Source organism: Armigeres subalbatus, chromosome 2, assembly GCF_024139115.2.
Source record: "Armigeres subalbatus isolate Guangzhou_Male chromosome 2, GZ_Asu_2, whole genome shotgun sequence".
NCBI classification, from domain to species: domain Eukaryota; kingdom Metazoa; phylum Arthropoda; class Insecta; order Diptera; family Culicidae; genus Armigeres; species Armigeres subalbatus.
In genome coordinates, this window is record NC_085140.1 from 384530025 (window position 1) to 384543889 (window position 13865).

General features: G+C 40.0%; 1 protein-coding gene across 1 annotated transcript in view; it reads right to left on the bottom strand.

Annotated features, from left to right (window-relative positions):
- Nucleotides 1-7535, bottom strand: part of LOC134213154 (epidermal growth factor receptor) — a 405703-nt gene extending 398168 nt beyond the window's left edge. Inside the window, exon 1 of the mRNA XM_062691811.1 lies at nucleotides 5755-7535. Coding sequence (XP_062547795.1) covers nucleotides 5755-5881 — 127 coding nt within the window. The 5' untranslated portion in view covers nucleotides 5882-7535. The remainder of the gene's footprint in view (nucleotides 1-5754) is intronic.
- Between the last annotated feature and the right edge of the window lie 6330 nt (nucleotides 7536-13865).

A 13865-nucleotide genomic window follows, 5' to 3' on the forward strand; every position in this document is an offset into this window, starting at 1 on the left:
ACGCTCAACAAAAAAGTAACAGGAACTTTCCGAGAATTTTCCAAATAATTTCCCGTACAAAATTTGGAACAAGTTATCTGAATACACTGGATTTTATTTTTACGCGATTTACATTATCTCAATTTTCCACTCATCCTAAATGTTTAACGCATATTATTTATGGTGGGACGCTAAACAGCCCTGACACGACGGCCCTCCGACGAGACAGGAGGTTTGCGCAGGCCCAATAAGCCGCCTTTAAAAACAACTATTACGAACGACATAGAAGATAATACGACTCGATACAATCGGCAACGACCTAGGCGACGAATAAAGGATCACGATTGGAAGCTTGGAACATGGAACTGCAAGTCGCTAGGCTTCGCAGGTTGCGACAGGATAATCTACGATGAATTACATCCCCGCAACTTCAACGTCGTAGCGCTGCAGGAAATCTGCTGGACAGGACAGAAAGTGTGGAAAAGCGGGCATCGAGCGGCTACCTTCTACCAAAGCTGTGGCATCACCAACGAGCTGGGAACCGGCTTCATAGTGCTGGGAAAGATGCGCCAACGAGTGATTGGGTGGCAGCCAATCAACGCAAGGATGTGCAAGCTGAGGATGAAAGGCCGTTTCTTCAACTATAGCATCATCAACGTGCACTGCCCACACGAAGGGAGATCCGACGACGAGAAAGAAGCGTTCTATGCGCAGCTGGAGCAGACATACGATGGATGCCCACTGCGAGACGTCAAAATCGTCATCGGTGATATGAACGCTCAGGTAGGAAGGGAGGAAATGTATAGACCGGTCATCGGACCGGATAGTCTGCATACCGTATCGAACGACAACGGCCAACGATGCATAAACTTTGCAGCCTCCCGCGGAAAGGTAGTCCGAAGCACTTTCTTCCCCCGCAAGAATATCCACAAGGCCACATGGAAATCACCTAATCAAGTAACGGAAACCCAAATCGACCACGTTCTAATCGACGGTAAATTCTTCTCCGACATCACGAACGTACGCACTTACCGCAGTGCGAATATTGAATCCGACCACTACCTCGTCGCAGTATGTCTGCGCTCAAAACTCTCGACGGTGATCAACACGCGTCGGAGTCGTCCGCCGCGGCTTAACATTGGGCGGCTACAAGACGGTAGACTAGCCCAAGACTACGCGCAGCAGCTGGAAGTGGCACTCCCAACGGAAGAGCAGCTAGGCGCAGCTTCTCTTGAAGATGGCTGGAGAGATATTCGATCCGCCATTGGAAGCACCACAACCGCTGCACTAGGCACGGTGGCTCCGGATCAGAGAAACGACTGGTATGACGGCGAATGTGAGCAGTTAGTTGAGGAGAAGAATGCAGCATGGGCGAGATTGCTGCAACACCGAGGGCGAACGAGGCACGATACAAACGGGCGCGGAACAGACAAAACTCGATTTTCCGGAGGAAAAAGCGCCAGCAGGAAGATCGAGACCGTGAAGAGACGGAGGAACTGTACCGCGCTAATAACGCACGAAAGTTCTATGAGAAGTTGAACCGTTCACGTAAGGGCCACGTGCCACAGCCCGATATGTGTAAGGACATAAACGGGAACCTTCTTACAAACGAGCGTGAGGTGATCCAAAGGTGGCGGCAGCACTACGAAGAGCATGGCAGACAACGGTGGCGATATGGCAGACAACGGTGGCGGTATGGTAATGAACCTAGGAGCACGCGCGTAGGACATGCGACTTCCGGCTCCGGATCTCCAGGAAATCCAGGAGGAGATCGGCCGGCTGAAAGACTACAAAGCCCCTGGAGTTGACCAACTACCAGGAGAGCTGTTTAAACACGGTGATGAAGCACTGGCTAGAGCGCTGCACTGGGTGATTACCAAGGTTTGGGAGCATGAGGTTCTGCCGCAGGAGTGGATGGAAGGTGTCGTGTGTCCCATCTACAAAAAGGGCGATAAGCTGGATTGCAGCAACTACCGCGCAATCACATTGCTGAACGCCGCCTACAAGGTACTCTCCCAAATTTTATGCCGTCGACTAACACCAATTGCGAGAGAGTTCGTGGGGCAGTACCAGGCGGGATTTATGGGTGAATGCTCTACCACAGACCAGGTGTTCGCCATACGTCAGGTATTGCAGAAATGCAGCGAATACAACGTGCCCACACATCATCTATTTATCGACCTCAAAGCCGCATATGATACAATCGATCGGGACCAGCTATGGCAGCTAATGCACGAAAACGGATTTCCGGATAAACTGATACGGTTGATCAAGGCGACGATGGATCGGGTGATGTGCGTAGTTCGTGTTTCAGGGGCATTCTCGAGTCCCTTCGAAACCCGTAGAAGGTTACGGCAAGGTGATGGTCTTTCGTGTCTGCTATTCAACATCGCTTTGGAGGGAGTAATACGAAGGGCAGGGATTGACACGAGTGGTACGATTTTCACGAAGTCCGTCCAGTTATTTGGTTTCGCCGACGACATTGATATCATGGCACGTAACTTTGAGAGGATGGAGGAAGCCTACATCAGACTGAAAAGCGAAGCTAAACGGATTGGACTAGTCATCAACACGTCGAAGACGAAGTACATGATAGGAAAAGGCTCAAGAGAGGTCAATGTGAGCCACCCACCACGAGTTTCTATCGGTGGTGACGAAATCGAGGTGGTTGAAGAATTCGTGTTCTTGGGCTCACTGGTGACCGCCGATAACGATACCAGCAGAGAAATTCGGAGACGCATAGTGGCTGGAAATCGTACGTACTTTGACTCCGCAAGACGCTCCGATCGAATAGAGTTCGCCGCCGTACCAAACTGACTATCTACAAAACGCTTATAAGACCGGTAGTTCTCTACGGACACGAGACCTGGACGATGCTCGTGGAGGACCAACGCGCACTGGGAGTATTCGAAAGGAAAGTGTTGCGTACCATCTATGGTGGGGTGCAGATGGCGGACGGTACGTGGAGGAGGCGAATGAACCACGAGTTGCATCAGCTGTTGGGAGAACCATCCATCGTTCACACCGCAAAAATCGGAAGACTGCGGTGGGCCGGGCACGTAGCCAGAATGTCGGACAGTAATCCGGTGAAAATGGTTCTCGACAACGATCCGACGGGAACAAGAAGGCGAGGTGCACAGCGGGCAAGGTGGATCAATCAGGTGGAGAACGACTTGCGGACCCTCCGCAGACTGCGTGGTTGGCGAAGTGCAGCCATGAACCGAGCTGAATGGAGAAGTCTTTTATGTGCAGCACAGGCCACTCCGGCCTTAGTCTGATGATAAATAATTTATTTATTTATTATTTGCGGGCAGCAGGGACTATGTCCAAGGCTTGACGATCCCTCCCCAGGCCATCTGCAAGTTGTGGCGCCTGCCTAGGATGTGGTGGGGTTTGACAGTGGGTCCTGTTAAACCTCTATAAAAAGCTGCATGTATCCGTAAGTAGGCTCCGCCAAAGCGACCGTGTGCCGCTCAAAGCGCACAAGCCCAAGTCCTGATGTTAGGTGGGACGCTAAACAGCCCTGACACGACGGCCCTCCGACGAGACAGGAGGTTTGCGCAGGCCCAATAAGCCGCCTTTAAAAACAACTATTACGAACGACATAGAAGATAATACGACTCGATACAATCGGCAACGACCTAGGCGACGAATAAAGGATCACGATTGGAAGCTTGGAACATGGAACTGCAAGTCGCTAGGCTTCGCAGGTTGCGACAGGATAATCTACGATGAATTACATCCCCCCCTACGATGAATAAAATAAATGCATATTATTTATCATGTGATTTTTCTTCGATTTATTTTGGATTTTTTGAAACATGTTGCGAAGAGTTTGGTGGTAAATTAAAGTCACACGATCAAAAATACGAGCGAAAAAAAATCGTGTTAAAACAAAATCCTGTGTATTATGAATAAAATATTATTTTCTGGTGAAATTCTTAACAATTTTTCTTGTGACTTGAGGTTCAAAGCTGTTCCTATGGAACAATCGAAAAAAATTCCAATAATGAATATTTTGGAAAGAATTTTCTGGAAAAGATGATCCCGTTTATGCCTTTTTTTAAGAGTTTTTTTTTTAATTTTAGATTCATTTTTGGAAAAATGTTTGAGAACGTTATGAAAACATCGCCACGCCGATTTCCGCCGCAAAAATGGCGTGACGCCGAAAACACCGCTGCCGAACAAAATTCTGACAAACGTCACCACCTCTAATTAGGGCAAGTACTCGACAGTGATTTTCAACGCTCTTGCAACCGTTCTACCAACTTCGATTGAACCAGAGAGGAAATTCTCATTACTCTGTCCAGCTCAACAAGCAACGATTTTACCATTTGAAGTTTGTCAATACATATTTTTTTCACTTAGATCAAATACATTTTATTATTTTCTGAAATTTTCACAAATACCTTTTTTTCTTCAAAAATTACCAATACCGACCACCCTATTTCACGGGTACGTTATTTCATTCGTCTATATACACCTACGTTTGTAATTGGGCATCCGGAAAGCAACTTCTGTGTCTGCGGCAGTATCTATCAGGATATCTACTCGTTACCAATTTTTAAAAAAATCACTTCGATAAAGTAAATAAAAAACAGAATATCTAGCACGTCGTGTGGGGCTGCGTCGAGCATCGTGGAGTCATAGATCAAGATTTTGATACTCATTTACACAAAAAAATTAACACAAATAGGGTGATTACACAACAAAGCCACAAATCGGTCATTTTGGAATCCACGTGGTTTTTCAGCAATTCTTCAAGAACACGAGCTGAGAGAACAGTAACGCACATAAGGGTGAAAAATAGGTTGATCATTTGCTTTATTTTGCTGAGCAATCGACTTTATTTCTTAGCAATGTACAATGGACAATAAGTTTATATTACTCTTGATATTACTTAAATGCGATCAAATGCTGTCACATATGAGTTACTGCAACCCAATCGGGCTGAATTGTACTGCTAGGGAAGTGGCAATCAACTAAAAATGATCGAGTTACCCACATGGTTTCGTTTAAATAGATTCCATAATAAAGAAGAAAAAACCAAAAGTGATGGTTGGTGTTGTGAATTTAAATTCATCGCGATTTGACAGTTTTAGGAGAAGATAGACAAATGTTATGTCCATATAAAATCCCATAAAAAAAAATGCCATTGCACCACCCCCAAATCATCACCAAATTGCTTGAAACTTTGCCAGGACCTCAAAAAATAATAAAAAAAAAGCTGATAGACATGCCCCAGTATGGAGCCAATGATGAGGACATCGAACCTTTTTTATTGCACGGAAAATGGCGCCTTCAGAGAGTGACTGTTTGATATCATTGTGGCCCAAGGTAAACAAACCTACAGGGAAGTTATAGGTATTTTGAAGAATCACGATGTGGTTTATATGCAGGCCATTTATGCGCCTATCCATTTTTGTCTGACATCAACGTCCATTCGTTAAATATTTTTTCCATACCAAAGATCAAAACAAGTCAACAACATCGTAATCAATAATTTTAGAACCTTTAACTCCTTATTCTCCTATTGTGTATTTGTAATCTGTAATCTACCATGGGTACGAATGCTACCCTAAACTAACTATAGTTGTAAGAAAAAAATACAAAACTGTAAGACGAAATGAAAAAACAAACAAATATATTTGGCTCCGTTAAGCCAAATGGCAAATGAGCCTTAAAAACCTATTTTACTCTATACAGCCAAGGTAATGAAATATTTTATTCCATTCATCTGACGTATTATTTGTATTATCGGTACAAACAACCTACCTCTCATTTCGTTATCCTCCTGCTTGTGGATGTAGTCCTTCAGATAGCAGCTTCCGGATCCGATCTGCTGAATAAGCAGCATCAGAAATATTTTCCACTTCCACTGCTCCATTGTTTTGTCTCCCATGATTTCGCCTTTTTTTGTCGCAAATTCCTTCGAAGTTACCACGATCACAAACACACAAAACTAAATCACCCAGTTTTCTTGGGTCGATTCTTGGGGGTCACAGTGCAATAAAACTTCACCACTAGCGGCGTCTTCGCTGCTCCAACTTCGGATGTTACCGCTTCGGAGGCGCCTTTGCGCAATTCTCGATTAAATTATTATTCTCGTCTTCCGCCGTCGTTTTCGTCTTCGTCAACAACTAACTACACGCTTTGGGTCGTTGAAATTTTCCTGAACTCCCTTGGCGTTCCGCCTCTAATGGGATACAATTAAAAACTATCAAAAAAAAATTTAAGAACACGAACACACTACAATATCGTTTTCCATTTTACGCTTCCACGCACCAGGCCCAGTCCGGTTCGTTGGTTTCTTCTTGGTTTTTGGTTCTCTGAGATTTCCTCGAGAAGTTTTGTTCACGAATTAATTAACCCCGAATCGACGCGGGATTTGCTACATTTCTTCATGCGAATTTTCACATTTTCCCTTCGTTTAGACCGGTTTTAATTTAAGCTATCCCAGATTCAGCGAGAAAAAAAATAACAATTCCACAATTGAATTACTAATTAGTCGTCAACTCTAAACACATTGTATAATAGAAAAGTGCCCGAGTGATGTTTCAATGGATCGGACGGTTTGTTTGGTTTGCGTCCGTTGATGGGTGTCAAGAGAGGTCTCACCGCTGGACCGAGTGGATGTTTCTGGGGCTATCTCGCCATTCTTCTCGGTTTATGAATGAAAATCAGGTTTTCGCTTCACACTCCATTCAAATCAGTGCTTCAAAGTCTGCGAAGCGCACGAGATCTGTGTTTTCACGTTTTATGTTTTCAGCCCCTTACAGTCGACCGCGTACGGGACACTTGTATCACAGCAGGGCAGCCACTTGTTGATCTTCTGAGTTTCAGTTTCGAGTAGTCTGATCACTCCTCTTGTGTTTGTACTCGTTCAAAGTTTGATTAATTGGTTATATTTTAACCCTGTAGATCTTCCACGCCTTGCGAGGGCCATATTGTTGAACATGATGTGATGTCTCGGTCGCTTGAAGGCCAACCCGAATTATGCACTCAATCAATAAAAGCTTTTCTCCGAAGCAATCCGTTTTCCATTCACTTAGAGAATCCACCATGTAAGCGATCTGTCTTTCGGGAAGATAAATAATTACATGTGTACTGTCGACGGAAATCGAATGAATCGAACAAGAAGAAGTAGAAGCAACAGCAGCAAATGCCTTAGCATACGGCTAACCACCCCTCACGCACACCTTGGAAAGGTTGAAACCCGCAGGCCGCTGCGGCAGGTCTTGACAGTGCACAGAGGGGATCAATGGGCAAGAACAGGTAGGTACGATCTTTCTATTTCTTCTTTGCACTCGCTTCTGCACCTCGCGGGGCGCAACACTGCTCCTCAGCACTTTACACACCGATCGTACACATACATCAGAGCCTATCGTCAAGTTAAGAAACGAAAAACTTCAATGCGCGAACTACGGAACCCATTCGCTGTGGGATTTAGCGGGCTTCAGAACTTCAGAACATAGAGGAAAAAAACTCACATCCAGTGTGTGAAAAACCCTCCTCTTCAACGCAACACTTCAGCACTGTAAGCCGTCTGATTCTAAACTGACGAGAGTTTGATCGCACGCATCACGCTACGAGGCGGTTCTCTCTCCACACACAGGGTCCTAAGATAGACGGACCGAAGCAAGCAACCCACACGTAGGCTGTGTGCTGCTCGCATGAATGGAGGGTTTTTCTCTTGCTCTCTTTCTTTGATGACTGATCATAGTCAACGTTCCGATGAATGCAAACGGACTCTGGATTTCCAACACTTGTTCGAAGTGAATGGAGAGGCGTATGGATACTACAGGCAAGACGTTTATCGAGGAAAACTGTGTCAAAACAAAACTGTTGAGAGAAGAAAATTGCAGTTGAGTTGCGAGCGACAAATGAGAGTACGAACGTTGGCTTAGAGAAAAAAGTACTGAAGTGAATGATTAATAGCACACTCTGCTGCACATAAGTACGTGAGAGAGTTTAAGGAGTGTTTTCGCAGAAATATGGATTAGCTGCACACTGGTTTCTGTATTTGAGAAAATAAAAAATGATCTTTTGGTAGAAAATAAAAATGATTTATAGAATAAATATACATTTCTTTCTATAAATTAACATTTTTTTTGTATATTTATTAAGGAGACTTTCAGCCCTAGGCTAGCTCGTCTCCGGAAAATGAATAGTAATTAATAAAAATAATGAAGGCATCTTTAAAAAAATTGATCAATTTTATTCATTAATAAATTATAACCTGCATAAGCAAAATGATAAAATGAAATAAAAAATAATTAAGAAAAAATCCACGGGAAAAATGGCTTTAACCCACCTAGCTGCACTCGACCTAATATGTAGGGGAACGGTTCGCCACTTCATCTCATAGCTCCCATTTCCATCCCATCCAAAACAAAGCTATGAAAAGGTATTTGATTTGTTATTTTTTTCAGCTGTGAGCACGCATGTTAGCATTTCTCTGTTTTGCGATGAGATGAATATATGTTCAGTGAGATGGAAAATGGAACCGTTCCCCTATTATTGAATGAACAAGTTGTGCATAACAGTTAACAAGTTGTTCATAAACTACATATGTAAAAGGCGCGATACAAATTGATAGAGGGGATGATGATCTATCATAAATTATGTCCTTCATCTCTCTGTCAAGGTTAAACAAAATTTCGACCAAGAACGGGTACCTTCAGCTGGAAACTTGTGACATAATGTTTGTATAATTCAACAATTAAATAGTGCAGAATATGTATTAATAATACAATTTGTTATTATTCTGTTATTATTTAATCAGATTATGATTATAAATCATAACTATACGATAAGAACCTATAACTAAATATCAAATGATATTAACGTTATCTTAGCGTGTTATCAGGTTGATATCTTTTCAGTCTCCCGAACACATTAACAAATTAGGTTATTACGGAAAATTCGTAAAGTTCTGGTCTCCTGTTCAAAATCCATTTTTTGTTTTCTTTCGATTGTTCGGTGTGTTGAACTGCGTCATGTAGGAAATCATGTTTTCATTGCTTTGATGGAGACGCATGGTAGCCAGACCAGAACGACAAAACAAGATTCATATCAAAATTAGTAAAAAATTCAGACATACTCGGGTCGCTTTTTATGCGGTGATATTTGCTAAACTTCTAAAAGCATTGTACAACTTAAGCATTTCAAATGATGTTCATTGATGTTCAGGCCTGACATAAAAAAGTCTAGAAATCTCGTAGGATTCCAAAAACCTTGTGATAGGTTTAAAAAATATATGTTTTTTTATTTCTCGGAATACTGACATGTAATGTTCTACAAAGTTGTAGCGCAGCATATTTGCTAAAACAGCTTTTTCTGTAGCTGAGGCATTCCACGGGGGCATGTCAGTCGATCCTGAGCGACCATTTCGAAAATATTTGAAACTCTGCACAGTTTTTCAATTTCATCTAAATCGTCATTTTTCGATATCAAATCTTCATATTGAGTCACGACTAACTTTTCAAAAGGGTGTATGTGAAAATGGTTCAAAAATATTTAAAAAGCTGCACAGCAAAAACGGAATGTTCGATTGTTATGATTTTTTCAGCAAAGTTAGACAACTAAATGGTGATTCTTAAGAAAATGTGCACAGTAAAAAAAAATTTTTTTTTTGCCTTTAAAAATATCATTTTTGTCACAAAAACTCAAATATCTCAAAACCCTATCTTTTTTCGAACGTAATTTTTAGGGAAAACGGTCCATTATATTAGCTATCTACCATAAAATTTGGTGATGGTAAACTAATAAACAAAAAGTTATGACATTTCAAACATTTCACAATTTTCACATTTAGTAAAAAAATTTTTTTCTGTGTAAGTTATTTCGAGAATTGCAGTTTGATGCAGATTTTATTGTTAAGGGACGTGATTTAAACAAGTTGTTTTCATGATATTTTGATTTAATTATTCATAGCATCTATAAGAAACTTAGACACGATCCAGTGTTGTGATCAAAAGTATTGATAGTGTCATAATTTTCATTGCACGTGACTGGCGAAAAATTCTTTTAATAGTGTTGAAACCTGTTGATAATAACGTTGATAGAAACATATCAGAAATGTTATTTTTAGGACAAAAGCTGCAAAATCAAAGATTTATATACACGTGTACGTCTATAGTTTACCTGCAAAAATATACCTCTTAGAGAATAGACTTTATGATCGGGAGGAAACGGGTATCTTCAACAATAACAAATGCATGATAGGTACATACCATGACAATGCTCACGAAAAGCAAAAAATTACTACTACTAAGGTTGTTAAAGATCTTATAGTAATTTTTTTCTTCAGTCAAGCAAATGACACCAAACTAGTCAGTAAAAACTTAAAAGTGATTTTGTTTATTGAAATATTACGAACAACATGAGTAGCCGCTTTCTCAACTGTTGTAGGCCGTTTGATGGAAAAAAGTGTTCAAAAGAGTTACGAAATCTCACCGAAAGCACCATAGATAAACTGAAAGCGACTGGTGCATAATGTCCACATTGAATACAAATTTACGCATTTGCACGTCCTGCCGTCTAAACGTTGACAAAAGAGCAATCTGTATATCATCGGTTGAGCAGAGCGCAGGAAGTTCGAAAACGACAGCAACTGAGGAATTGCCAGATGTATCGACAACAACTGAGGAATTACCAGAAGTATTAAGTGCTGAGAGCCTTGCCACCGTACCATCAGCGAAATCTGTTTCAACAAATCAATCGGAAGATGAGTGTATCCAAAAGGTCAACATCGAACGCTTTAACGAGGGCATAGCTGGGATAAAAGTGACTCCGATTAAATGGAGTAAGATGGACTACGTTTATTACCCGGAGAAAAATACCGTGAAATAAACGAAGCTGTACGAAGAAACCTCTTCAAATTAGGACCTGATGATGTGGAAAATACAGACTACGATGAGGTAATTATAAATATGAAGGAAAGGTTCTCGAATGCAGCCACGACAAGGAAAGAAAATTATTGATTTTGTCGATGCTGCCAAGTTCGTGGTCTATTCAGGATGCCATTGATGAGTTCAAAACCAATAGAAATACAGTAAAAGAGGCAAAACAATTGAAGAATAACTGTCTTTCAACCAAAAATACTAGGTCTAGTACTGCATTAACAGATGAGACAAAAGAAATAGTAGTTCAATATTTTGAAGATGATGAAGTAAGTCGAGCTATGCCTGGTCAAAAAGATTATGTATCAAAAAAGATGGAAAGCGTCAAGCAATCCAAAAACGATTAATGATGACGACTTTGAAAGAAGCGTACACACGCTTCAAGGAAATTCACGATAATATTAAAATAGGTTTTTCCTCATTTGCAAGCCTTCGGCCAAGGCAATGTAAGCTTCTTTCCAATTCAGGAACACATAATGTGTGTGTGTGCACAACCCATGAGAATATTAATCTTATTTTACATAGTTTGAAAAGAATCAATTTAACAAAGGATATTAAAATGTTAACTGGTAGTCTTTTGTGTGAAAATACAACATCAAATTGCTATCTACGATCTTGTTCGGATTGTCCAGATTCTTCATCATTGGAAAATACTTTATTCGCTGAGTTTGAAGAAAAATATATTGATCAGTTATCATTTGAGCAATGGGTGACCACGGATAGGTGTGACATAGAAACTATTGTAAAACCTGTAGATGAGTTTGTGTCATATTTTTGCTTGAAATTAGAAAGTTTAATCCCTCACGATTTCATTAAAACAGAACAATCCAGCTCAAAAAATGGAAGTCATTTGTGATTTTTCTGAAAATTACAGCTTTGTATTGCAAGATGAAGTGCAGTCCCATCACTGGAACGTACAACAAGCTACAATTCATCCATTCGTTATTTATTTTAATGGAAGTACGCAAATTGAACACTTAAGTTTTATTATAATTTCCGAAGATTTAAGACACGATTCAGTATCCGTAAACTTGTTCATTGAAAAATGATTAACTTTTACGCGTTGATAAGCATAAAGAAGTCAAAAGGATATATTTCATGTCTGATGGAGCAGCGTCGCAGTACAAAATCGTAAGAATTTTTCGAGCCCATGTCAATTTAAATCAATGTACGGAATTGATGCAGAATGGCATTTTTGCTACATCACATGGCAAAGGTCCTTGTGATGCTATTGGAGGAACAATAAAGCGCATGGCCACAAGAGCAAGTTTAGCCAAAGAACGTGAGCATCCAATTAAAACTGCGAAAGAACTTTTGATTGGGCAAATCGTAGAAAAGAAAAGATTTAACCAAATTATCATTTTGTTTTACTACTACTGAAGAGTACGAAATAAAGGCTTCAGAGCTCAGCGAGCAATTTAATAACGCGAAAACGATCCAAGGAACCCAAAATTTCACTGTTTCATTCCATTGTCGGAAAATAAAATTAAAGCAAAACTATACTCTAACTGTGCTGATAATAATTCAAAAGTGTTCGATATTTTAAAAATTTGAATAAAAATAAATAAAAAATAAGTATTAATAAACTGTTTTCATGATATCATAACCCATACCAAAATTCAAACCCAAAACTCTTAGAGTTTCTATAACAACATTGTGTAACTGCCACATTTAATTTAATACTTAGGATAATATTAATTCATTTTATTTATTTATACATATAATATTTATACATATAATATACATAATATCGATGAATACATAAATATGGAATATCATACAAACAACTTGTTTAACTCACGCAAGGCCCTTAACAATAAAATCAGCATCAAACTGCGATTCTTGAAAAAAAAATTCACGGAAATTTTTTTTTTTACTATTTGTGAAAATTGTGAAATGTTTGAAATGTCATAACTTTTTTGTTTATTAGTTTACCATCACCAAATTTTATGGTAGATAGCTAATATAATGGACCGTTTTCCCTAAAAAATTACGTTCGAAAAAGATAGGGTTTTGAGATATTTGAGTTTTTGTGACAAAATTATATTTTTAAAGGCAAAAATTTTTTTTACTGTGCACATTTTCTTAAGAATCACCATTTAGTTGTCTAACCTTGCTGAAAAATCATAACAATCGAACATTCCGTTTTTGCTGTGCAGCTTTTTAAATATTTTTGAACCATTTTCACATACACCCTTTTGAAAAGTTAGTCGTGACTCAATATGAAGATTTGATATCGAAAAATGACGATTTAGATGAAATTGAAAAACTGTGCAAAGTTTCAACTCAATAGAAAATCATGAATTAAAAATTTTCTTAAATTTTGATGCTGTTGCTTGGAATCGCTCAGCTTTTAAGTTGGCTGATTTAAAGCAATTTTATGTATATTTGGGTATCCCTCTAAAAACAGTATTTTTGATCTAGTTTTTTTTTGTTTTCGACTTTTAGGAAAATACGTCTTCGGATGACTTTTAGAACTCACAAAAATGCAACTTTCGAATATGCTCAATATTTTTTTCCGATCAAAAGTTATATTCGTTTTTCTGTCAAAATAACATTTTTTTAAAATTGATATCTCCAATGTCATGACGAATGGAGGGTCCCGTAGCGTAGTTCGCTGCACGTTCGCCTTATGAGCGAATGGTGATGGGTTCGATTCCCAGCCCCTCCACCAAACTCTCGTCAGTCGCCGGATCCGCAGCCCATACGGTGGCGTTTGGGGTACGCACCTTACCGTCACAGCTGCCTGATGACGACTGACAACCTGTTCTTCTCGGAGGAATTCCTCCAACGTTACCCGGATTAAATGGCAACCGAACGAAGCAACGATCATTGGATACACGACATGCACAAACGGACACAATGGACTCACGACAAAGATGAACTGGCAACGACAACAATAACGAAAAATGGTTATCTAAAAATAAATTCTGTGTGGATTCTGTACAGCAGAATACCACAGTAGATCACGGCACAGTATAG